The sequence below is a fragment of the Cricetulus griseus genome, chromosome 2 (genome assembly GCF_003668045.3).
Source record: "Cricetulus griseus strain 17A/GY chromosome 2, alternate assembly CriGri-PICRH-1.0, whole genome shotgun sequence".
NCBI classification, from domain to species: Eukaryota; Metazoa; Chordata; class Mammalia; order Rodentia; family Cricetidae; genus Cricetulus; species Cricetulus griseus.
In genome coordinates this window covers 437,149,808-437,176,132 of record NC_048595.1, presented here as the reverse complement: position 1 = coordinate 437,176,132, position 26,325 = coordinate 437,149,808, and the positions used below count along the sequence as shown (strand labels likewise).

At 46.1% G+C, this 26,325-nt stretch overlaps 2 protein-coding genes across 5 annotated transcripts in view; one reads left to right on the top strand and one right to left on the bottom strand.

Annotated features, from left to right (window-relative positions):
• Window positions 1–2,014, bottom strand: part of LOC100751314 (nuclear body protein SP140-like protein) — a 50,103-nt gene extending 48,089 nt beyond the window's left edge. The window contains exon 1 of the mRNA XM_027397426.2: window positions 1,879–2,014. Within this exon, the coding sequence (XP_027253227.1) occupies window positions 1,879–1,910 (32 nt within the window). The 5' untranslated portion in view covers window positions 1,911–2,014. The remainder of the gene's footprint in view (window positions 1–1,878) is intronic.
• Window positions 2,015–4,399: 2,385 nt separating this feature from the next.
• LOC100751025 (sp110 nuclear body protein) lies at window positions 4,400–25,667 on the top strand. 4 transcript variants are annotated; one of them, XM_035441084.1, is made up of 13 exons: window positions 4,400–4,553; window positions 7,194–7,341; window positions 9,326–9,494; window positions 10,989–11,255; window positions 12,989–13,066; window positions 13,175–13,258; window positions 14,350–14,424; window positions 15,657–15,725; window positions 17,328–17,477; window positions 19,580–19,660; window positions 23,328–23,426; window positions 23,890–24,032; window positions 25,409–25,667. In XM_035441084.1, the coding sequence occupies exons 1-13, from the start codon at window positions 4,510–4,512 to the stop codon at window positions 25,466–25,468; spliced, it is 1,467 nt and encodes a 488-aa protein (XP_035296975.1). In that variant the 5' UTR covers window positions 4,400–4,509; the 3' UTR covers window positions 25,469–25,667. The 4 variants fall into 4 exon arrangements, with proteins under 4 accessions (XP_035296975.1, XP_027253221.1, XP_035296976.1 ...); XM_027397420.2 differs by having other exon boundaries at window positions 14,347–14,424; XM_035441085.1 differs by lacking the exon at window positions 23,890–24,032 and having other exon boundaries at window positions 14,347–14,424.
• Window positions 25,668–26,325: the final 658 nt, after the last annotated feature.

Sequence of the window (26,325 nt, the reverse complement as noted above, 5' to 3'; positions counted from 1 at the left end):
AAGATAAAGCAGGATTACATCCTCTCCTTCATTTTTATTTTAGAAAATATAATAGCGACCCTGCACCAAGTCTGAGGGAGAACCTGTATTTAGTCCCCTAGACCTACATGGTGGAAGGAGAGAACCAACTCTGGAAAAATTGTTCTCTGACCTCAACATACACACTGTGGCACTTGCACACATACAGTAAATGAACATAATTTAAAAAAAACTATGGGTATAGACAGGTAAAAATGTGGCCCTTTCTCCTGCACTATAAATCCCTGAAGATAAAAAAAAAATTAAAGTTGAGATACAACAAAGGCTGTGCCTAGGGGGAAACATATAGAATTAAATGCATACATCAGAAGCTAAGAGAGGTCTATATGAAAATCTTCTAAGAATCAGGAAAAATAAGAAAAGCAATTTCATCCCAATGAAAACAAATGATGCAATAAAGGTTAAAGCAGAAATCCATAAAATTAAAATAAGTTGGCATTATACTTAGACTAAAGAGGTGTGATTATATATCACACCAAAAGCTACTCATTTGGAAAGAGCAATAAAGTTATTATCTTTACCTTTTATTATCTTTACCTTTTTTATTATTATATCTCTAGTCGGGCTAACAAGGAAAAGATAAACAAAAAGACAGACACTATGAGTTCCTCCAACATTGAAAGGACAGCAAAGATCAAGTAGAGCAGCCATCCCTAGATCTGCAGATTTGATAATAACAGCAACAAAAATGACCAGATGTTTTAAAACACAGAAGCTACCAAAACTCACACTCTGAGAGACAGATCACCTGAACAGGCTTGTATTAAAGAAATTGAGCCTCTAATTAATACCACACCATGCCCAAAAGAGACAGCAGGCTGTTGGTATCACTTGTGGATTTGACCGAATTTCACCGGAGAAACCATGCTTTCTTAGGACTTCTGCAGGACCAGAAGTGGCCTTGACTGAGTTCCAGTTAGAGATTGATTAGCTCCATAAACTTTTGTCTTACTTGTTCTGTTTTCCTTTTTAATCATGTATGTGTCTGTCTCGATGTGTGTTTCCTACATGTTAAGTGCAGTGCCTGTGGAGGACATAGGGGATGTCTGATCTCCTAAAGTTGGGTCGTTGGCAGTTGGAAGCCCTAAGATGAGTGCTGGGAACCCAACCCATGCCCACTAATAGAGTATTATGAACTCTTAACCACTGGGCCATCTCTCCAGTCCCTCCCACTGTGTGTGTGTGTGTGTGTGTGTGTGTGTGTAAGATAATTTCAAACCATTTCTAATCAGCTATGTAACCAGCACAGATTAAGAAAGAAAGGAAGAAAGAAAGGAAGAAAGAAAGGAAGAAAGAAAGAAAGGAGGGGAGAAAGAAAGAAAGGTTAAAGGCAACGCCCACTGCCCACCTGCTTCCATTACACATTGGTGTTCATCACCTCTCACTCCCCTTATTTGCTTGATCAAACTCCTGAGCTGACCTAAGCGATACAGGTGGGCTCACAGCTCAACTGTTCCCAACTGTAAACTGAGAAAATGTTGATGACAGACAGAATCAGGTTTGAACTTTTTCTAAATGATCATTTTTGGACAGAGTTGACTTTTAAAATGATAATTAGGGAGAGATCACAATGAACCAGCCACTCCTCCAGGAGCTCCCAGGAAGTCCACACAGTGTCAGCCCAGCTGTGACAGGAGTAAGGAAATGGAGTGAGGTGAGTTGAGGTGGCCACAGGACTCAAACAGCTAGCCTAAGGCACTGAAAACGCTTGTCCAGGTTCTTAATTCCTTGTGATCTCATTGTCTCACATACCTAAGGACTGTGAACCCGGTTTCGGCTACCCTAATAGCACATAAAAACATTGATCTTAGCAGGACTAGAAGAGGAGAAAGGACTTACCTGCTTCTGGATCCATCGTTCTCTCTTGCCATCCCCTACACAGCCCCGAGGGTGCCCTGAACTTGGCTCAAAGCAGAGTGCACCACCTTTGAGCCCCTGGGAAGCTCAGAGAGAACTCCTTGAGGGCCCTCCAAACACAGGGAAACAGAAAGTGAAATTGCTCAGCTGTGACGGGGCTGCACCCACACCCTATTCGGTTCCCCCTCCCCTCATATCGTGTGCATGCCCCCTCCCCCGCTCCTGCCTCCACCCAGTCTCTGCCCCAGAGGAGAGGAGCAAAGGCAGCCCAAGTCCCTAGAAACCTGGGAACCCTGATTTACTCCAAGGAAAGGTGGAAGAGTCGGTTTCAGCCAAGGGCTCAGAGTCGTCTGAGGAGAAGTGGCTGCCGAGTATGGGAAGGAAGTAGCTGCTTTGCCCTTAGCAGGGGTGGTGCCTGCTGCCTGGTAGGACAAGGGAGAGTAGGTTGTCCACAATCTCTTAGACTTGTGGCTGTCCCGGAACCCTAGTGAGCCAGAGCTTGAGGAGTTGGACCTGATAGTTGAGCCTCAGACTAGGAAAAGTCAGAAGGTATGACCTCCTAAAGTGCTTAAAGTTTCTGAATGTAACCAGAAGCAAGAAAAAACTCTTCCCTGCCTTCTCCAATCAAGGGCAAGTGCAGAACACTTGCCAGGCAGAACAGGTTGAGCAAGTGTGCCCTTGACAGCTAGGCAACAAAAGGGCTTCAGCTTCATCCAGGTCTTGAAAGCAAGAGATTTCTTGTAGGATGAGGAAGGGCCATAGCTGTCAAGGACAGTACAGCTCTGGAGAATGGGTACATTACATTTATTCTGTACAACTTTTTCGCTTATACCTAAGCCTCATTCTGTAAGTTAGAAAGTGGAAAGGTAAAGAAACAGGAGTAAAAATGCAAATAAGACAAACAACAAATGTAAGACTGGAAATACAGGCAAAATATGGTATCAAAGACAAGGGGGTGGGGCAGAAGGCCTGTGCAGAGTTCAAGGCTCAGAACTCTGCTAAAGAGGAAAATTACTGTAGCAGCAGGTCCCAAGAGTACAGTGGTGAACAAAGGAAACCGTACATTTCACGAGTCTTTATTTATATGACATTTTCCTACCAGTCAAACTTATCTGTGCAACAGTTGATCTGTGGTGACCTGGAACTGGAATTCAGGAGGGTTTTTTTTTGTTTTGCTTTTTTTGTTTTTGGGTTTTTTGTTTTTTGTTTTTTGTTTTTTTTTGCCAGAACAGGGGGATTTTTTTTTCCCCTTGGGGGGGAGGGGGGATGGCCCATGTCTTCATTGTGGCATGATTATATTTGGTGGAATTCACCAAAATCATCACTTTAGATGAATGCATTTTACATATCTATCAAACTGTGCTAAAATATATAATCTTACTGGGCTCTCACTTGCTGTGAATTAACAGGTGAGGTTTTGCCATGATTACTGTATTCTCGAGTATGTTTGTCGTAGAATAACATCTTTTGTCCGGGTTTACATCTGTCTAATTTAATAGTTTCCCCTGCTTTAAAGGTGTCTTGGGGTGGGGGATTTTGCTGGCACACAAGCATGCTTACACACACACACACACACACACACACACACACACGCACACACACTGAATTACACACACACACACACACACACACACACACACACACTGAATTAACTTGGACTTGCCTTGCTCCCCTCCTCCCTCAGTTCCCATCCCTGGGACAGTCTGGGTCAAGCCTGCTGCCCTGACTGTACTTGGCTGGAATGTGACTGTTGGTGCCTCCTTAGGAAGTGCAGAGGGACTCTCTCATGTGTGGGCTAGCCTTGGTTCAAGTCTAAAGCTGAAGAGTCCTCATGGGTGTCCTGGGCGGGAGTTCTTCATGGGTCAATACATTTGGGGAATATTCGACATGGTTACACAAAACTCTCAGTTCAGGCTCATTTGGGATCTTTAAAGGGCATTGCAGCATCTGTCTGCCAGTATTCACCTGCCCGTCGGCGGGCGCGGGGGGGGGCGGCGGGGAGTGGGGGCGGCGGGAGTGGGGGGGCGGGAGCGGGGGCGGGGGCGGGGGGGGCTGGGGGCCGGGGGGCAGGGGGGGTCACTTGCTTGTCTTTCATTTCAATTTTCTCCTATAGTTTTCCCCGACCAATTCTAAGCATGTCAAACATGTCTCTGGCTAGTGTTATTGTTGATTTTTTAATTTGACAATTTCTAGCAAATTTATTCAGTCTAACCTTCACCACAATCCAGTTTGAGGACATTTCAGTCTTCCAAAAACGTTAAAACAGGGCCACTAGGGAAAAAGAGACAGGTTGAGAAGGAGACAGTGGAAACCCCTTCCCATGTTCTCCAGTATTGGTCCTTAGCCTCCCCAGCCTGTCACTCCACCCTAGAAGAATCTGGATTCACAGCAGCGCCTCTGCAACCCAAACTACTAACCGCCCTGGGGAGCCTCCCCAGATGGGGGAGGAGGGAAGAAGTGGCGCGCTGGATGCTGCCGGGCTTCCTGCTCTGTGTGCTGAGATCACTTTCGGTTTTCTTTTCTGGAAACCTGAAGCGGTGGCGTGGCCAGGCCACCAGGACTTCTAGACTGGACCCGGAAGGCGTCTCCAGGCAGGGTCCCGGATCTCCTTAAATGATCTCTGGACTAGGGAACCTGGGTGACAGCCCGGCATCAAGGTGCGTTCTGCCCTTGGGCTCTGCAGCGCTGAACTCTTCATTCTTGGGGATCGACTTTTATCTGCTGGACTTAGGGTCCCTAAGCTCTTTCTTGGCAAACAAGTGCTTTTCAGAGACTCGGGGAGGGTGCCTGGGCCCTGCTAGGAGGTGGATAAGGGGGATGGAGGGGAGTGTGGTGGAAACTAACACAGAGTTCCTTTTCTGAATGTTAAAAGCTGTTGGGGATACTGTCCTGTGCGTGTTCCCGAGGTTGGACCCTGGTGGGCAGTGCCTTCAGCATCTACCAGGCATTTGCCTCATTTTGGAGCTAATGAGAAAGAGAAAGTGAGGAGTGTGCTTACTTCTCTGTAGCATGTCATGAGATTTGTTTTTGTTGTTTTGTTGTTGTTTTTGGTATATTCATGTTCGTTTCCTTGAAATACATTCCTGTGCATGAAAATTCAAGGGGATTCGTATTTTAGGGCTCATGACAGTGATTACCAAATGAGGCATGAACGCTTGAGCTGGTTTACCTTTCTACCATTATCAGGGTTGTCGATACTGTTTTCTCCGAGGATCACTTTGACATGAATTTGCACTGTCAAGCCATTCCCGCTTTTCTGGCTACTCCCACTTAATGCACTTTTTGTACACGCAGCTTCATTTACTGATTGCTCATGTTTGGGCTTTGTCTTTCCTACTGGGTGTTTGCCTTTTCCTAATTTATTAGTAAGACCCTCAACATAATAAAAACCCAAATGCAGGTATCTGTGAGATGCAGTATCTTTTTTTTTTTTTCTTACTGTTTTTAACTTCAAGACAGAGTTTCACTATGCATCTCTGGCTGTCCTGGAACTTACTAAGTAGACCAGGCTGGCCTCAAACTCATAGAGATTCTGAGTCATTTTGTCAGGCTTGAGATACAGCATCTTGCACAGTGAGAAACGAAATGTTAGCGTCAGACTCTGCCGTGCCATTGGTTTCCTCTGGCTTGGTTACTTATCCCCTCTGGGGCCTGCTTTTCATCCTTTGGAAACTGTGGCAGGTGATGAATGAGAATTCATTCTCTGTCACTGTCTTAGTCTGAGTGCTTCTATATAGTAAGTCATCCTAAACAGAGCCCAGAGTATGTGTCCATTCTGGTGCCCTCCCCCCACACACACACCCATGACTTTAATCAACAACTTTCTCTCCTACCTGTCCTCAGCTGCCAGGATTTCCTTGGGACTGAAGGCTGTTGATGGCACATACAATACTGCCATAGCTGCTGCTTCTTCTTCTTCTTCTTCTTCTTCTTCTTCTTCTTCTTCTTCTTCTTCTTCTTCTTCTTCTTTCCTCAAATTTTCTCCTGCCAAAGTCAAGAAATTTGGAAATTAGTAGAAGTGAGCAGGACTGCTTAATTTGCCACTGGGATTAACTTCCTAGAAATACACACTAATTGCAGTTTACTATTCTATTTAACAAAAGGTGAAAGGGGGGAATCCTCATGTACTTTGTGCTTAAAAACAACAACAACAACAACAACAACAACAAAACTTTAATAGGGCACTTACCAAAGATGCCCAAGGGCTCAATCCCCAGTACTGCCAAACAACAACAAAAGTGCCCCCTAGAAGATGGCACCTGTTACAACACTTTGCCAAAACTGTCACCTGGAAGTTTTCGTCCTGTTATAAATGACTGGTTCTTTTCTCACACTCTGGGAGTGGTGGATTTTATGAACATCCTATAGGAATGAGGAAAGGCACAGGTCTGTCCTTAAGAATGCAATGGCTTCATAAATCCAAATGGTGACATCACTTTGACCAATCCTATTTTTCACATCCTTCCTGATTTCATTTTACCTGTTTGTGTCAAAATGTGTGATTTTTCAGTGTCTAAATATTACCAGGTTCCGGTGGGGCGTTGGTGGTACACGCCTTTAATCCCAGTACTCAGGAGGCAGAGGCAGGTGGATCTCTGTGAGTTTGAGGACAGCCTGGTCTACAAGAGTGAGTGCCAGGATAGGCTCCAAAGCTACACAGAGAAACCCTGTCTCAAAAAACCAAAAAAAAAAAAAAAAAAAAAAAAACCAAAAAAAATTACCAGGTTCCTAGCTCCCCACTTTTGGCAGTCCCTTTTCTTGTGAGCATTGCCACTAGATGGGCTTGGCTGCAGTGTGGGTGATCTGCTCTAACCCTGCTCAGTGTAGCCAAGCTCTCATTCAACTGCAAACAAGCAACCAGAAAGTTAGGATTTGATATGTACTCTGCCTCTTCAACATTGTATAATCTAGAATGAGGGTTACCCCCCCTCTGTCTGCTTTAAAGTTCTCCACAGTTACATAGTTGCAATGACAGTGACTATCTTACAATAATTTGTGAACTCAGTGAGTTACTACTATGAAACCCTCAGAACAAAGGCTGGACATAGGAACCACTTGGTGAATAATGGATATTTTCAAAATCCCTTTCAGGATGGTAGTATGCTATTGCCCGACTCTCAGCCACTGCCTTTGTTTGCTCTATCTATAGATCTTTAAACCAGACTTGGGTCTGTAGACTGCTAAGGGATGCTTGAGGACTAGGATGTCTTATCTTCAAGTACCCATTGCAGCAAGAGCAACTCCCCATGTTCCTGGGAGCCTTTGCCTCTGTCCCCTCAGCCTGCCTCTTTCTCTAGGATGCTCACTGTGACCAACGCCTTGAAAGAGGCGCTGCTCCAGCACTTCATATACACAAAGCTGGACATTGCCTACGCCATCAACAAGCCATTCCCCTTCTTCGAAGCCCTCCGGGACAACTCCTTCATCACTGAGAAAATGTACAAGGTGAGGCCTAGGGACCCTCCACAAGGCAGGCCATTCCCCAATAAGTATGCTCCGCTATTGAGATCTAGGACCACAACTGACCAGGGCTTCTAGAACAGGGAAGGCCCATTTTGACTGTGATCATTATTGCAGCAGGGAAATGGTTGGGAGAAAGGGTACCATGGGGCTGTATTAGTGACAGGGTATATTGTAGGTGTTACCATAGAAAAGGACCACAAACCAGAATTCAGAAGTTGGAGGCCAGAAGACCCAAATTGAGGTGTTGACAAGTTGACTTTTTCTAGAAGCTCAGAGATGGATTCATTTCTGGCCTCCATTTAGCTTCGGTTTTTAGACAGCAGCTTTCAGGTTCTTAGACTAACACTTCACTGAGGTCTCTTCAGATCTCTGCATCGTCTTCTCTTCTCTCTTCCTTCCTCTAATGAGGACACCTGTGTGTAGGGACTGCTCTGATCCAGGAGAGTCTCAGCATTCTCAGTTACATCCCCAAAGACCTTTTTCCAAATAAGTTCATACTCTCGAGCTCCAAAGGATGTATCTTGTTTGGCTGCTCAGATGAAGAAGCTGCTCAGCCCAGCACAGGCATTATCCTAATGTATAAGAACATGGGGCTCCCAGGTCATGCTAAAAGTAATTGCATGTTTTTGTGGTGTGGGTATGTGAATGAGTGTGTTGTACACATGTGCCATGGCATGTGTGTGGTGGCATGAGGAAATTACATGTGGGTGCTAGTTCTCTCATTCTGCCATGTGGTCCCAGGGGTAAACTCAGGTTATCAGGCTTGGCAGCAGAAGCCTCTACCTGATGTGTCATCTTGCAGGCTCCCTAGTCCATTCTGATGTAAGGCAGGCACTGGAGGACATGGCTGTGTGTACAAACTTAGTGACTTTTATGCAATTTTGGTGTTTTTAAGTGGTTTTGAATTCCAGGTTAAGGAAAAGCACAGCAGGGATTCCCAAGTCTTGGCGCCTTCAGCTCCTTCATCAGCTGATAGCCCACACTGTTGCTCAGGAGGGTACCCACCAGTCCTGAGATGCCCGTGTTTTCCTTTATGACCCTTTTCTCAGTTGCGATGGGCTCTACTGACTTTCTGTTCAGGGCTGGACGCCCTCCTCCACCTGGGCAGAGCCCCTCTAGGCAGTGCTCCCACCTGGGCAGTGCTCCACCAGGGCAAGACCCCACCATGTCCATCTGGTGGTGGGCACCCAAGGACTAGCTCACCAAGCCTAGCAGACACTCACTGGGAGAATTTTGCAGTCAGTCCTCTCCTCCTATGTCTTCTGTTTTGAGGACTTAACTCTACATTTTGTATTAAATTTCCTCTTAAATTAAAAAAAAATATTGCTTAAATTTTGTTGTTTTGTTTTGTGAGACAGGGTTTCTCTGTGTAGCCCTGGCTATTCTGGACCTCATTTTGTAGACCAGGCTGGCCTCAAATAGAAAAAATTAGAGATCTGACTGCCATCTACTGGGATTAAAGGCATATGTCACCAAGCCTGGCCTCTTACTTTTTTTTTTTTTTTTGTAAATTACAATCATTTAATTTTTGTAAATTAAATGATTTGGGGGTGGAGGTGGGCAAGTGCTTGATATACAGCTGGAGTTCGAAGGTCAACTCATAGAATCTGTTCTCTCCTTCCACCCTATGAATCCCGGGAATCAACCTTGTGCCATCAGCTTTCATGGCCAGTGCCTCCACCCACTTAACCATCTGTAGCAGCTCCAAAGTATTTTTTTTTCCCCCTTTGGTTTTTCAAGACAGGGTTTCTCTGTGGCTTTGGAGGCTGTCCTGGAACTAGCTCTTGTAGACCAGGCTGGTCCTGAACTCACAAAGATCCACCTGCCTCCCGAGTGCTAGGATGAAAGGAGTGAGCCACCACCGCTCGGCCAAAAGCAGCTTTCTTACAACATAGAAAACCACAAACACAGAGCTCTCAGTTCAACAAAGAATCGCTCACACTAATCTTTGCTCCACTCTTTGAAGGAATCTCTGCAAGCCTGTCAAAATCTGGTCCCTCTATCCAAAGTGGTGCACAATGTTCTCACCAGTCTGGAGCGGACTTTCCAACCATCACTGTTAATGATACTGTTCAGCCAGGTCAACCTACGAGAATACCCCAGCCTGGCGGCAATTTTCAGAAGCTTCAAAAACGGTAATGTGGTTTCTCCAATAAATTTTACGTGTACAGTGCTGCTACGCTAAAAGCCTGGGTTTATCTCCAGTGTGGGAATATGCATTCTGGTGCCTGCTTTTCCTGTGTAAAGGTAAAATACACTTCACAAAAGCCCCTTCCTCCGGAATCCTGCCTCATTTGAGTTCCTGTCCTGACTTCCTTCAGTGATGAACAGCAATGCTGAAGTGTAAGCCTATTAAACCCTTTCCTCCCCAACTTGCTTTTTGGTCATGGTGTTCTGTTACAGCGATAGAAATCCCAACTAAGACATCTCCCACTCTCTGAATGTTGTGCAGATGGTAAGCTCTGTGTTAACTCCCATCAACTGCAAAAAGAAGCTTCTCTGATGAGGATTCAGTGGTGCACTGATCTGTGGATGTATTAGGGTTCTCTAGAGGAACAGAAAAGATAGAACGAATCTATATATAGGAAGAGGATTTATTAGAATGGTTTACAGGCTGTAGTCCAGCTAGTCTACCGATGGAATGTCCAAGAATCCAGAAGTTGTTCAGTCCAGGATACCAGCTGGGTATCTCAACTGGTCTTCAGTATACATTGGAATCCCAAAGAAGTAGTCTCTAGTGCCAATGAAGGAATGGACTTGCCAGCAAGAACAAGCAGGTAAAGAGAGCAAGCTTCCTTCTTCCATGTTCCTTCTGTAGGCTTCCAGAAGAAGGGATGGCCCAGATTAAAGGTGGATCTTCAAATCCTCAAATCTAGAGGTGGGGCTCTCCACTTCAAATGATAAAAGGTAGTGGGTCAGTCTCATAATGTTTGTGCCGCTGTTGCACCCGTGAGAATGGCAGGTCACAGTATTGTAGCTCACTGTTGTAGGTCACGGCATCCCTAGCTGGGTGAGATTGATGCATAGGACGGCTTCCAGCACTACGAATGCTGGTCAGTAGGGGTAAAGCGCCATCTTGATTTCTCCATGTTAGATGACCTAAGTGTATGATTCGTTCAGCAGTAGGGTCTTACCAGCAGGTCATAAACAGTAACCAATAGCATTGGCAGTAGCCTGTAGTGTTTGGGGGCAGGGGAACCTGTGGCATGCCTTTGGCCACTGACTCAAAATGATGTAACACATTCCTGGGACTAGGAGTTTTATTTGGTAGCATATGGTATCTTATTGGGGCATTGTCTCCCCCATTATATGATAACTCCATTTAAATTCCACATATATGTATTTATTTTAGGGAGCTTCCACAGGAGTAGGTTTCTAGAAGGCCAACTCATTTTTGGTGATATATCAGTGACTGAGTATCCAAATGAAATAAAAATCAAAAGCAGCCACAAGGAGGAACTTGTGGGGAGGAACCTGTTCCTCCCGGAAGGAACAGATCTGTGTATCTGGGGGAAATCAGTAACTCTGCCTCCTGTGCTGTGGGTAAAAAAGGTGCACTAGGCAATCCTTTTTGCCATATGACTTGTGAATCTCCAGGGTCATGATGTGTGCTCCTTTGCTAATTCCAGTTCGTACTGCCTATGAAGAGAATAAGAGAACTGCTCATACCCTACCCAAAGCCCCAACCGACCCAGCAGAAGGGCACTCCTTCCGGACTCTGCTGCCACTGCCCCCACCCGAACCATCTCCACCAAGTCATCTGTCCTCTGCACCAAGAGTCTGTGAGCCCCGAGAAGCCTCACACCAAATCACTGAGATCCTGGATGAGCAGCCCAGCCCTTCTCACACAGCCGTGCCTCCCCCTGGCTTCATTCGGGAAGGAAAGACCACTGCAGGCAAGAAACAGATTTCTCTCCTTCAGCTTGTAACCCTCCCTAGGAATGCTTGCTCCCTGCCACTTAGAGCCCCCAATTGCTTCCTTCTGTTCATCTGTTCCTTTCTGTGCACCCACCTACCTCCACACAACCCTTTCTAAGAAAATCACAAGCATTGCCAGTGGCCAGTGGCCAGGGAGGCTCAGATCCCAGAACACCCTCTTCCTACACCTGGACACCCCATCCTCCGCCCTTGGCCTTGGTACTTCACCTTCTCTGACCCTTTAGGGCAATGGTTCTTAACCTTGCTAATGCTGTGTTGTGGTCATGCTCAATCACAAAATTATTGTCATTGCTATTTCATATCTGTGATTTTGTTACTGTTACGGATTGTAACTGTCTTTGGAGATGGAGGGTTGCCAAAGGGATGGAAATCCACCGGTGGAGAACTGTTAGGTTAGGCATTCACTCTCTTCCTCATAGCCAGTCCTGGAATCCATGCTTTTCCTTCCTCCTTCATCTGCCAGTTACAACCTAACAGCTACAACTGATAAGGAAGAGGACTCAGAAAGGAAGGCCAGCACTTCCCCCGACACTATGCAAAGTAACGCTGACTGGGCTGTGGAGGAAGAACATACACATGCCAAATGGAAGGCTGTGCTTGGAACCTCAGGAGAAATAGATAGGCATGAAAAGATGGGCCTGGGAATAGATGGGGAGAGAAGGGGGGGGCTTTCCACAGACTCACGCTGCAAAGGAAACCTTCAAAGTGATGGGTGTCTGGGGATGTAGCCCAGTGGAAGATCACTCACCTTAAGGATGAAGGACTTCTGGGTTCAATCCGTAGTATATGAACCTCACTTCCTGTTCTGAACTGACACATAGCTTGTTATACACGTATAGTGATGATTCTCCCCTGACTATAGAAGCCTTTGAGTCTCAGCCTTATTCATTCCTTTTTTATTTCATAGTGCGTTAAGAGTAGAGCCCAGGGCTTCTTGCATGCTGGACAAACAATGACCTACATCCCTAACCCCCCTTATTTATTATTAGATGGATTAGATTCCAAGACATATATGGCATTAAAATTATTAGAAAATATTACAAAAATTTTAAAGGTCTATTGGACCTAATTTAGCTTCCAGACTTATGCCACTTGCCTTCCCCAAACCATCATTAATATTATAACACAGTTTAGTGACATTAACTACAGCAGGAGGTGCTACTGACATTGCCAAAGATACATTATTATGGATTCCCTGCTCTCCAGGACTGAGAATAAAGGAGTCCTGTTTGAACTCAGTGACATTTCTCTCACTCTTCTGATACATTTAACATAATCAGAAAGCTAAAGTCAACAGAAGGGTTCATCTTCCACTTTAAAAAAAAAAGAGTAAATACTGTTATTAAATTAATGAGTTGCTAATTAAGAGTAAGTGACTGGCCGGGCAGTGGTGGCACATGCCTTTAATCCCAGCACTCGGGAGGCAGAGGCAGGTGGATCTCTGTGAGTTCGAGACCACCCTGGTCTACAAGAGCTAGTTCCAGGAAAGTCTCCAAAAAAAGAAAAAAAAAAAAAAAAAAAAAAAAAAAGAGTAAGTGACTGTTCTGTTCGCTGTTCCGTCTCTATCCTATTTTACCCAGGTCACTTGCGTTCCTTGCTGGGTAGTTAGAATCACATCTGTTCTCTTTACCACTCTGGTCCCTGCTTGCTCATCCTGAAAGCTTCAATTCTTTTTCTTCCCTCTGCTCAGAGTCTTCCAGGGATCCCCCGAGAAATGATAAAGACGACTCTACAGAGACGCCCCCCAGTCCCTCAGGCTCCATTCCAGGTAATCTTCCTTTGGCCTTCATGTGCATCCTTTTCTGGGCACTCACACTATCCACTCTCCTCCCTGAAATCCAAGTCTGGTAACCCAAGATTTTGCTTCCTCCTCCAGTGATCCAAGACAACTTAACATCCAAGGCTGAGGAGGAAGAAGACTCAGGAGGGCAGCCTCCCGGTTCCCCTGGCTCTGTGCAAGGTAATGCTGGTTAAGGCTGACTTAACTCTTAGTTGAGATGGTTTAAACTTACCTCTGCTGGGGTACTTAGGGAGGCAGGAGACCTGTGCTCCTGAAGGGAGGGAGAGTTGTGGAGAGGGCAAGGAGGCGGGACTGGAAAAGTAGACTTAGAAGAGCCAATCACAGAGGTCAGAAAGTCCCTTCATCCCTGCTAGACTCTAAAATGCATAAGGTACTGGCAAACAGAGAAGATTCCTCAGCCACAAGGGACTATGGTGGCCTCCAGGAGAGAAGAAGACAAGGCAGGGCTGGTTGCTGTGATGAAGTCGCTGCAATAAGTAAGGCTCAAAATGGTCCTAACAAGATGCTAGATAGACCAACAAACACCCTGTGTGTCCCCCAGTGGTGGGTGATGCAACTAGTGTGGCTAGCCTTGTTGTCACCCTGACTGTGGGAACAGTCCCTCATTGTTAGTCAATTTTACATAGTATGGAATACTAAGAATATATGTTACTAAAATTATATGAAAAGAAATTATTCAAAAGTCTGTAGATGATTTACAATGTGCCTCAGTTACCTGACCGTAAAGAAGCCAGAATTTAAGACAATTTTCATGGTGTTGTGTAAACAACAGACAGCATTAAGGAAATGAACCTTTGTCTGTAATAATGTATTTCAAGTCCCTTTGTTTTTCTTATTGCATCAAAGTTAGTAAAATTTCTAAATATATTTGCTGTTAGCAGATGCATAGGTAACAACAAGGTGGTCAGGGCTGGAGAGGTGGCTGAGTGGCTAAGATCATGGGCTGCTCTTCCAGAGGACCTGAGTTCAATCCCAGCACCTACATGGTAGCTCATAACCATCTGTAACTCCAGACCCAAGGGATCTGACACCCTCTTCTGGCCTTTGTGGGCACCAGACACACATGTAAGCAAAATACCCATACGCAAAAAACTTTAAAAATAATAACAAGGTCAGATGAAGGCAAACCCCTGTGAGCTGTCAGATCCCTGCCTTCACTCCCTACCATTTAAGTTCTATTGATTTCCCTTCCAATTTTCTCTTTAGTCCATTCTGAGTTCTGAGATGGGTTCTTTTTCTTTTGCCAGCAGTAAAAGATGAGTCTCCTGCACCAAATGACCTGGAGCTGCCCCAGGAAGCACCCAGCACACCTGCCAACAAGAAAGGTAGAGACATCCTTTCCCTTGAGATGCTTTCTGTTCTTCCAGCTGTGACACATCCTAGCACCCACAATGCAACCAGTTTCTACCGTTGCTGTGTTTCTGCGACTTCTTTTCATTCCACCTTCCTCAAAGGACTTGTGAAGGTGATCCGTAACAAGCAGACACTTAGTCAGATTGAACCAAGCATCCCTCAGAATCACCAGACTCCTATCCCACAACTGCTTAGCGTATCTGTCCAATAACAATCTCTTAACCACAGTTGGTCTACCAGGAGGACACTGCTTCCTGGTAAGTCACATTCAGGCAATACCCCATGGTGGCAAGCAGGTTGGATGTCCACTTGGCTACCTACTTCCTGCCTCGCTCTTTGCTCTCCCAGCTTCTTTTCCAAGGTGTCACCATTCAATTAAAATGTGTGCTATTATTGGCCCAGCAAGATGGCTCCTTGGCTAGAGGTGCCTGCCACCACACCTGATGATCTGAATTTGATCGATGAAACCCATAAGGGGGAGAAACAGCCAACTCATTCAAGTTGTCTCTTGACCTCCACATGTGTACGATGGCACACGTGTCCAACACACCACTGCCAATAAATGTAATAATAGTAGTAATAATAACAAGAGTAATAGTAATAACAGGAATAATAATAGCAAACACTGTGACCTCTCTGACACCGTCATCCATTGGCTTCCCCATTGCTTCCTGGGACCCTCCTAAACCTAATTGTTTCCCACCTCAGATCCTGCCATGGTGATTGGTGCCTTCAAGGCATCGTGGGTAGCAGGCAACCCACCCAGTGCTCTGGCCGCTCAAGTCTTTATCTTCTAACATCTTGTGACTTTTTTCCTTCACAGATTCTTGGTTCCTCATGCCCAAAAGTCATCCATAGGCTGTACCGTTATTCGAGCTTAGTAACTAATACAAAAATTCTCATTTTAACACTTGTCCTTGAAGTTTGCTGCCTCCTTTCCAGCTAACACTTTAAAAGGTTAGGAGTGAGCTTGGAAGCTACACACACATGCACACACATACACACATACATAAATACACATGTACACACATACATATACACACAAGAACACACATGGACACATGCACATAAATGCATGCATACACACACACATACACATGCACACACAATTAATGGATAAAAATATAATTTAATTTTTTTAAATAAAAACCATTGACAGATCTATGTTTGTGGCTATAAAAGACTTTGTATCCTTTCTTCTTAGCAAAAAAGAAGAAAAGATGCATCTGGTCAACTCCCAAAAGAAGACATCAGAAGAAAAGACCCCCACAAGGTGAGATGGGGAGACTGGCCAAGGCTCCTGAGGAGCTGTAGATCTGGTAAAGGCTGGAGTTTGCTCTGGGCTCACTGAGAAGGCACACAGGAGCTCAGTCTGGGCAGTGTGGTGATCTGGCTTTAAATTTCACCAGACCAGTTTTGCCACTGAGTAACTGGTGAACTGGAGCATGCTGGAATCCTTCTGTTCTGACGGCAGGTTACAGTCCAAGGTGAAGGATGGAGAATGACAGATTTCCTCTTTGTATTCATGAGGACAACAACCATCCTTCCAAACTAGAGGGGGAGTTAACAAGTTGCTACTTTGAGATAAAATGGAAAAGAGCCAGGGTCCTAGATCTGAGGGGCAGGATCTTAGGGTTTCTATTGCTGTGAAGAGACACCATGACTGCACTAACTCTTATAAAGGAAAACATTTAATTGGGGTGGCTCACATTTCCAGAGATTTAGTCCATTGTCATCATGGCACAACAACTTGATGGCCTGCTGGAGATGTATCTGGGAGTCCTAAACCTTGCTATGCAGGCAACAGAAAATGCTCTGAGACACTGGGCATGGCTTGAGCATGTATGAAACCTCAAAGCACCCCCACACACACAGTGACACACTTCCTCCAATATGCCCATACTTACCCCAACAAAGTCAAACCTCCTAATAGTGTCACTCCCTTTTGGGGGTATTTTCTTTCAAACCACCACAGGGACAAACCCCAGAAGAGTAGAACTCTGGAGAGGCATCCTTGTGCCGGGAGACTGTGACTGTCCTGGTGGGTGTCAGCTCCCAAAGTCCTAGCAATGAAAGTACTGTGTCCTCCCTCTCCTCAATGAAACCCACTGATCCACCAGCCCTGATACCAAAGAGCCCCTGGGCCCTAGCCACACCCTCCAGTGACACTCCTGGGAACTGCCTTTGTGGCAGGCACTATGCCTGTCCCTTATGTGCCTCTGTACACTTTACCTGCAAGAGATGCTGGGTGGCTTTTAGATGATGTCTGTTCTGCACATGGGTACTACATGGAAGGTCCTCCCTCCCCACCTGAAGAATCTCAGGGCTTTGCTATTCAGGTCTGATGGGACCACCTCATGGTTCAGGAGTCTTAGAAACAGGAAGCAGAAAGCAACCCCCCCAATCCTATATTTGTCTGGTTAATTCAATCAATAAAAGCAAAGTGAGGTGTCGGGGTACAGAGGTCTGGAAGGGAGGGTAGGTTAGGTAGGGAAGTCCGTGAAAGAAGAAAAGGTTCACTGGGTGTTGTAATTTTAAAAAGTGGCAACCAGAGAAAGATGCCATGGGACAGAGCTTGGGTGGAGGTGTTTTTTATTGGGGGAAAGCAAATGGGAAATGGGGGAGGGAAGAAGGGAAACCGGCCTCTGGAGACAGGAACAGCAAAAGAGAAGAGAGAGGCAGAGAAGCAAAGAGAGAGAACGAGAAAGAAAACTGGAAGGTGGGCAGAGCCCTATAAAAGGGAACGAACGTGCACAGATGTGCTCTTAGCGGCTGCAGCTGAGGGCGTCTCCTGTCAGAATCCCAAGGACAGGCGGGTACAGATGGCTGAGTGCTAACACTGGGGACCTCCATTCACGAGTCTCTCTTGGCCCAGGGGTGGCCTCACCTGGACTTGGAGTCCAAGAGAAGCTCAAAGTGGTGGGTCAGAGGACTCCGAGGAAGGGTGACTCAACCAGGACCTTGAAGATGGTGACCAGGTCTCAGATGGCAAAAACTAAACGTGCTCAGACATCCAGATCACAGGGTAAGGCTGAGGATGGGACCTGCCATTGGAAAGGCTCAGTATGGCAGGGCCTCTTAGAGCTGGCACAGGGGTGGGGAGGTACATGAACTCAATGTTAGGAGAGAAAAGTTCAGAGAATGAGGATGGGTGTGAGAGGGGCAAAGAGGCAATGATCTACTGTGGCTGAGGAGAAGTTTTTGTTAAAGAAGCATAGCCACAGGTCATAAGGCCATAGCCACAGGTCACCTCAGCTGAGACCTAAGTCAGAGGGTCTCAACCCTTCAGATTTTACGACCTTAACGATTACTAAGAACTTCCAAAGGTCTGTGTCCATGTTGTTTGTGTCTGCTTATTTGTACATTATTCATAGCTAAAACCAGTAATTTAAAAATCTTTATTTAGAGTGAAACAATTTGTTTGGTCGTATAACTCTGTATACAAATATATTTCTGAGCCAGGCAGTGGTGGTGCACACCTTTAATTACAGCACTCGGGGAGACAGAGATAGGGGAATCTCTTGAGTTGGAGGCCAGCCTGGTCTACAGAGAGAATTCCAGGACAGAAACACTGTCTGGAAAAACAAACCAACAACAACAACAACAGCAAAAAAGTATTTCTGAAGCAAAAACAAAATTAGAAGATTGGTGTCAGTCTGTGTTCTACAGATCTCGGTAGTTTCGGACTTCATAAGAGACAGATTTTTATAGTTGTTCCTGAATTCGTGGTTATGAGTGGCTGTGGCTGAGAACAGGGGAAATCTAGCCTCACAGAGACATGAAGTTGAAAGGGTCAGGTATTCTTTTTTTTATTTTTTATTTTATTCTTTTATTAGTTCAAATTAGGAACAAGCTTGCTTCACATGTCAATCCCTTCTCCCTCTCCCTCCCCTCCCCCCAACATCCCACCTGCCCCTAGCCATCCCCCCTCCACTCCCCAGGCAGGGTAAGGCCCTCAAAAGGGGCTCCCCAAAGTCTACCACATCATCCTGGGCCAGGCCTAGGCCCTCCCCCATGTGTCCAGGCCAAGAGAGCATCCCTTCACATGGGATGGGCTCTCAAAATCCCTTTTTTTTTTTTTCTTTTTTTTAAGACCTTACATATTTAATACGAAAGGGTCGGGTATGCTAATAGTCTGTTAGGGTATCTTTGGGCATTCATCTCTAATACTACATAAATAACCATATGGTGGTAGTTTCTTCAAGATTTATCTTATTTTAATTTTGAGGGTGGAGGGGAATATACATAGGCACACAGAAGACCAGAACCATTAGATGCCCTGGAACTAGAGTTGCAGAGGGTTTCGAGCCACACGGTGGCTGCGACTTGACCTCCAGTCCTCTGTAAGAGCAGTACACGCTCTTAACCAGCCCCAGCCTCTTAGTGGTTAGCAGTAGGGTAGACTCTAATTTCATATCTCTGGTGCTGTAGTTCTATTACAATAAAATATATTATGCCAGCTGAGTGTGGTAGCCTGTGCCTTTAATCCCAGTGCTTGGGAGGTGGAGACAGGTGGATATCTTTGAAGTTAATCTCTTTGAGGCCAGCCTAGTCTATATGTTGAGTTCCAGGCTAGTCAGAGCTACATAGTAAGACCCATTCATGTCTCCCAAAAGCAAGCAAACAAAAAGTGTTAGCCATCTTACTCTTTTGGCAGGGGGAGCAGTTTTGTTTTGTCTTGTTTTGTTGTTGTTTTTAATGTAGCCCTAGCTGGCCTGAACTCACTATGTAGATCAGCCTTCCTCAGACTCAGAGAGATACACCTGCCTCTGCCTACCAAGTACCAAGATTGAAGGTGTGTGCACCACACCTGGCCCCCTTCTTATATCTCCCATGCATCCTCTGTTCATATAAGATTTTATAATGTCTCAGACATTTGGAAAGTGCTGAACTATATAGTGAGCTAGCAACACAGGCACATACACATTCTTCTTGGGACAACTGGAATTTCCAGATGAGAAAGAAGTATTTTATATTTACTTCTCCTCCCATGGGGGAGAAGGTGACCTGTCAACCGATGTCCTCAGCTCTGCAGGCCTTCCAGGGTCAGGAGACCTCTCGTGGAGCTTCCACATGCAAGGAAGTCTGTCTTTCTTCTTTCTTCTCCTCTTCCTTCTTCTTTTCTAGAGGTCATCAATGGGGCTTCAAAAACAAATGGAATAAGGAGGCCTCAGAGGATGCCCAGCCTATTACCAAAAACCACACAAGGTAAGGATGGAAAGGATGAGGCACTGCAGGTCTCAGAATGCAGCCAGCAGGAGCCAGTCAGAGCTGCCCTCTCTAAGCCAGGCTTTCACTGCCCTAAGGAGCCCTGTGGGTGTTTATCTCCTCACCACAACCTTCCCGTTATAGCTTAGTATCACTTATGTATAACCGTGCATAGAATGTGTGTGTGTGTGTGTGTGTGTGTGTGTGTGTGTGTGTGTGTTATACCATCTTTTACCCCTCCTGAAAACCCATTTTTACCCTACTGGGGACAATATCACCACCACTAAGAATCTGTGTTTGAGAATATTGCTTGCATTTTTTTTTTTTTTTTTTGGTTTTTCGAGACAGGGTTTCTCTGTAGCTTTGGAGGCTGTCCTGGAACTAGCTCTTGTAGACCAAGCTGGTCTCGAACTCACAGAGATCCACCTACCTCTGCTGGGATTAAAGGTGGGCGCCACCAACGCCCGGCTCTCCTTGCATCTGTATTTGGGCTCCTAGATCAAACTCGGATTGCCAGGCCCCACCACACAACTGCCAGGACCTACCACACAACTGCTGTCTAAAAACAACGATCCCCTACAGGGCTCTGGATTCTTCTGTCCCTCCTCCCCATTCTCTCTCTCCTCCCTTTGTCCACCCTCTGATATATATATATATTCTTTTACTCAGAACCCAGGTTGTTCAAATCACTGGCGATTCTCTTTTATGTTCCACGCCTTCGTGGGGCACCGGCACTCTCCCAGCTCCCAGGAGCAGCCAGTGCCTCACTGCTTTGTAAAGTCCAGTCCTTCCTAGCGTTCCTTAGTCAGCCCTGCAATTGTGCTTTCATAAGACATGTGCTTCCCCCTCCCTCCTCCTCTCTACCTCCTCCCTCCTTCCCAAGGGCCTCCTCTCTCTCACACACACACCCAAGACAAATCCTGTCTTCCTGCCTCCATTATCTGTCCAGCCGCCGGGGCATAGGTCTCCGGATGACATGTTCCCGGGAAACTCTGTAGCGTTCCCCTCTGGCTCTTTCAGAGTTGTGATTGGTTGTCTGTGTACCTCCTGTTTACTGTGTGAGTGGCATGTGAGGCCGGGAAGTGGACCTTTCTGCTCCTCTGTGCCTCTGTTTATCCTTAATTAACAAACCAGAACACAAGGGAGTCTAGGCCAATGAGAATGCCCATATCTGGGTCTATGCTGCCCTCTGCTGGAATATCCTTGTACTGAGTCTACAGTGGATTATTTCTCGGGACCTTACGCAGAGGCCTGGACAAGACAAGTAGGTACATTAACAAAGTACTTGTCCTTCATGTGCTCATTTGGTCGTCATGATTGGACTCAAAAAAAAAAAAAAAACTCAAATGAGCTAAAAACTTCACCTAAATGCTTCTGAAAGCTTTGTTCTTTACAGTGGAAAAGCAAGTGAGCAATCGCAAATGCCTCTTACTCCTTTTTATCAAACACTCGGGGAAGCAGGAACCCATATCTCGCTGAGCGCTGCCCCCCTCCCCGCCCCCCAGCTCAGCTTCCACCCTGGTGGGCCACAACTTCGGAGTTGATCTGGATGCTTGTGCTATTAGGAGTACTGCTAAGCCATTTTGGCTTTTTAAAAATAATGCTTTTATTTGTTCTTTTAAAACATCATCGTGTATACAATGTGCTTTGATTGTGCCAAAGTGTGCATGTTCCCTCCTGCAGCTTTCTTTCCCTGACCTCCACCCCTCCCCCGCAGTCCCCCTCCCATCTTCAATGTGCTGGGTGTGGGACCAGCCTCTGGAGCGTGGGCAACCTAACAATAGCCAGAGGCACCCCATCAGCTGCCAGCTGCTCCTTCTGTGGCATGTTGGATGGCAAAGCAAGAGCTCTCTGGCACATCTGCATCCCAGGGCCAGCTCCTTTATACATGTCACTGATGCCCGGTCTCCTTACCGCTGAGCCTCGGGCCCATCTGTTAAATGGGCTATCCTTGCCTTCAGCTTGTGAGGATGAAGGATGCAAGTCTTGACGTTCTTGATCTCCCTGTGACTTCTGCAGCCACCCCACGCCCTCACCCAGGCCCTTGGTCCACAGGTCACTAAGTGTGCAGATCTTCCCTGGGCATTTCATCTTCTCGGGTGTAACCATTACCTTGCCTTTCTCCCTGTGTTCTGTGTGTGCTGGGATATCCAGCAGCTGGTCTTGGGGTCGCTAATTAGGTTTTTGTTTTCCAGCCCACTACTCCCCTTCCCTATCAGGCTCCCTCCATAGAGGTTCTATGCTTCAGGAAATTGTTTTTCTCTTTAATTGCTTACTTGCAGGCTCCTGGTTGTTTGCTCACACTAATGAGGCTCTAAACCAGCTGCTGCAGCTCCCTTAGAATGGGGCTGGCTGATGCTGAAGGCCACACAGGGCTTCTCTCAGGTTCCTAAACTAAAGGCCTTTTGCTGAAATGGGCAAATGAGGCTAAGCTAAACTCAGCACCACTGAGAAGTCACCAGCAAACTGCCCTTAGGGGTAGGGTATATGGCTTTAGAAGTCCTGGAACTAAAGGCCCATCACATTTGAGGTACAAGGGGTACCTGCACAGGTGAAAGAGAGTGTGATGCTTATGGGCGGACCCTGCACACTAGCTTGCTGCTCACAGCACCCCCAAACCTCCACTGCCCCTTGCAAGCATATCCAGGACTTCTGTCTTCTTTAGTGCTACGCTTACCACAGGAAATTAGCAAAGATGTTTCCATGGAGACAAAGAACAGTGGAAAATCCCCACACTATGCTAACCTCCCCCCCCCCCCCCGGGTGTGTGTGTGTAATAGTAACTTGGGGTTACCTATAACTCTGCTTCTCATTCAAATTAAGACCTGACTGCTGCAATCTCCCACTCAAATTGGGTAACACCACTGCAACATTAGTGGTCCTTCTAGGAAAGTGCAGAGCCAAGATTCTGCCTCTGTCTCCAGATTCTCATCTACTGTGCGATATTTAAGAGGAGCCCAGAGACAGGGGGTGGGCAGGCTACTTCACAAGCCTGCCTCCTCCTAAGCCGAACATCCTTTGGGGTCCTTTGGGATATCCATGCCCTCAGTTCCCAGGAGCCCCTCCTCCCACAGTGTGACTCTCCAGGCTCCATCTCTCCAAAGTAATTAATGGTAATTAGCATCTACACATCAACACTATTCTTTTCCCAATAACGGGAAAGGAAAGTAGACATTTTTTCTTTTACTCTTTTAATATGTGTTAGAGGTGAGAGAGGGTTAGCCCAATGCTGTTATCTTACTGTTAGCCTCTAACTCAACACAGAAGTTTACTGCACTTTTCTCTGTCCCCAGGAGACAGCCCTGCATGAACTCTCTCTCCACAGGAGCAAGAGAATGAGCGGAGCAAGGGAGGGAGGCTGGATGGGGAAGGAAGCAGGAACTATCGACAGCTATTTTTAAACTCTTTCACAATCGTTTCTCTTGAATCTGGACCTGAGAAGCCTGTTCTGAGGTTCCGAGCTGCCAGATCTCTCTAGGTGCAATTTGCACATTCATCTACAATCACCCAGAGTTGGGTTTTTTTGTTTGTTTTTTATTGTTTTTCAGTTTGCAAAGGAAGAAACAGGGACCCCATAAAGTGTAAAGTGGCGGCAGGTGACTGGCAACATCATCTCTCAGTGCTGGCCTCCTCACTTACCCAAGTCTGTTTGTTTTCACACTTCCAGGGAAGTCCAATGATGACACTGCGGATTTTCTCTCTCCTATACTTCCTGTGACCTGTGGTAAGGTCAAAGGGATTTTGTTCAAGGAGAAAATGAAGCAAGGTGAGTGCCTGCTCTTCTGATGCTCTGGTACCTGGAGGACCGGTGGGCTGGATGGGAAGAGAGTGCCCTGTGTGCAACTCATCAGGAAACAGACCCTGCTGGCAAGGCTGCAAGGGAAAAACAAAAACAAAAAAGATTTCCAGGAAGGAGTTTCCAGACTTTTCCATAGGTGTATCTGGAAAGCACACCTTTGAGTCATCTATTGGCCCTGTGAGAGGGACATCCGTTTCCTTGCTACCAGTCACTGAAAATACAGATTCTGCCCCACCCCCTCTTGTCCTATAGGGTCTATGGTTCCCTGAATCTGAGAGGGGAGCCCAGATTTCCCTACCTCTGCTTCCACCAGTAACGAATCCCCTCTTGACCTGGAAAAGTGCAAAGCCATAATGGGGAGACTCAAAGGTTTGTGTAAATTCACAGAGGATCCAGGTGGGTCCTGAAATGGCCTGTCTTTTTCTTCCAGGACCCTCAGGAAAATGCATTCAGAATGAGGCAGGGGATTTGCTCACTCCAAGGGAATTTTTAATTAAAGGAGGAAAGGCCAGGTCAAAAGACTGGAAGAAAACTATATGGTGCAAGGGGAAGACGTTAAGATTCCTGGAGCAGGTATCATAATGGTCAAGGCTGATGGGTTCCAATCCTGGAGGAGTGAGTGGAAGTTCAGTAGCAAAAAACGTGGACCAATTCCCATTGTGATTGCACAGCATGGCTTACCAAGAGCTAGACGTTCAACCAGAAAGCATTGCTAAGTGACCAAGTTAGAAACTCGGGTATGCAAGATGAAGACCATTTTGCACAAGCAAAATGGGTGGAGAATTTTAATGCAGGCCAAGTCTTTGTGCTCAAGTGAGATTTAAGAACCTTGGTCTAGTGGGTTTGGGTAGGTAGGTAGGTTGAAACTAGAGCCAGCCAAAGAAACCCACCCTGGCCCTGAAACCAGAGCCAGTGAAAGAAACACAGCTTGGCCTTTTTGCCCTACATTGGCAGGAAATTAACTGCAGGCAAAGAATTTCCTTTGTCTCCATCTACTAAGCCTTTACAGAAGACCCAGTTCATGTGGACCCTGTGAGACATATTCAGCCACCTCAAATGGGGCAGTCACACACACACACACACACACACACACAAACACACACACACACACACCTACCTTTGTGGCACTCTCTTTCTAGCCTGTAACAATTGCAGAAGGCATGAGTTGTGGTTCCTGAGCCTGCTCGGAGCTTCTCAGTAATACTCAAGCCATTATCACTGGAGGCGGGGCGGGGGGCATTGCAGGTAATCATGCAAGCTTTGCAACCTGAGGTCAATCCCCAGAACCCAAGTAAACGTGGAAGGGGAGAACTAAATGCACAACTGTTGTCCTCTGACCAGCTCCACGTGTGCACTATGGCACGTGCTCACCCCATAATAAAGCTTTTGTTTTTTTCTTTTTTTTTCCTAAATAAACTTCAAACATTTCAGGGATGAATGTGTAAGGATGTTACCTGGAGGGGAAGAATGGAAAGAGAAAGTGGGGAGAGGACTGAAAAAGGAGAGCTTGGGTCTTGGGTTTAAGTAAAGGGGAAAATTATTTTATCACTAAGGGGAATTTAAAAGAGAAAACAGGGGGCTGGAGAGATGGCTCAGAGGCTAAGAGCACCAGCTGCTATTCCAGAGGTCCTGAGTTCAAATCCCAGCAACCACAGGGTGGCTCACAACCATCTTGTTATGAGATCTGGTGCCCTCTTCTGGTCTGCAGATATACATGGAAGCAGAATGTTGTATAAATAATAGATAAATAAAATCTTTTTAAAAAGAGAGAGAGAGAGAGAGCAGTTAGGCCCTAACCCTTAGAGGAAGAAGCTCATTTCTGTCCCCACACTGTGGGTTTCCTAGTCTTGATATCTAGGTACAGGTATTTCCTAAAAGGAGGGGAACATGGATACCCACAAACGAGCAGCTTCCAGAATAATCTCACTTGTCAACCTTCTTTCTTTCAGAAAGGACTTTTGCTCTGCACCTCCAACAGCAACCTCAAGAAAAGGGTGACGAGCAGATGAAGTCCTGACACGTGCTCAGCTGCTGCGCCTCAGACTCTCGGTGTCTGACTTTGCCACCGAGCCCCTGAGTGCCCCAGCTCTGAAGTCCTTCCTGTTTGGTCCAGCAGTGGGTTACATGCTCACGATGCCTCTGTTGACAGCTGATACACAATGGAAATGTGCCTGGATCCAGGAAATTAAAGACAAAGCTGTTGGTGTCTGTGTGCCTTAGAAAACGGTCTTGATTTTACGATGAGTACAAACTAAAGGTTCCAGAAGAGAAGGCTTTAGTGCAGGAAGCAAATATGTTACCAAGTGTTGCTCAGTGCCACATGCTTATTGCTTGTAGCATAGACAGATGTTGAGTACAGTGATCCAAATGAGCTTTGTCTATAGCACCTTCCTCCCCGGGATCCAGGGCAAATGGTAATCACCTGCCAGCTGCACTAACCTGTAGCCAGGTCAGAGTCCTCTACCTTGGTCTCCTCTGTGAGCTCCTTTCAGATAAGCTCTCCCTGCAGAGGTCATGATGCTGTGTCTCCTTGCCTGGGAGACTGGCCTGACCCTTGGCCAATTTCCTTCAAAGTTTAAAGCCAAGAACCCCCAGTGTCACTTATAATCTAAACCATCCTTTTTCATGCTGATGGAAAGATACTGGGATTAAGGATGCTTAGTGTGCAGTTGCCACCAAATTCTATTGATACTATAAAATATATTGATACAGGTACTGGGTAAACTTTTGAAACACACACAGGCATCGCCTTGGTCTTAATGTTCCCCACCAAGACCTATGTTGAAATTGAATCTCTGTTATGAGTTAGTAATCCATTTATGGCTGTTTCTCAGCCTGTGGGTTGTGACCCCTTTGAGCATCAAAC

Bases quoted from the DNA above. Each gene is read 5' to 3' on its own strand.
- LOC100751025 (XM_027397420.2), top strand. From the start codon at position 4,510: ATGATCTCTGGACTAGGGAACCTGGGTGACAGCCCGGCATCAAG. The intron at 11,256-12,988 runs GCAAGAAACAGA...CCCTCTGCTCAG, and splicing joins GGAAGGAAAGACCACTGCAG to AGTCTTCCAGGGATCCCCCG. The intron at 17,478-19,579 runs GTAAGGCTGAGG...CTTCTTTTCTAG, and splicing joins TCAGACATCCAGATCACAGG to AGGTCATCAATGGGGCTTCA.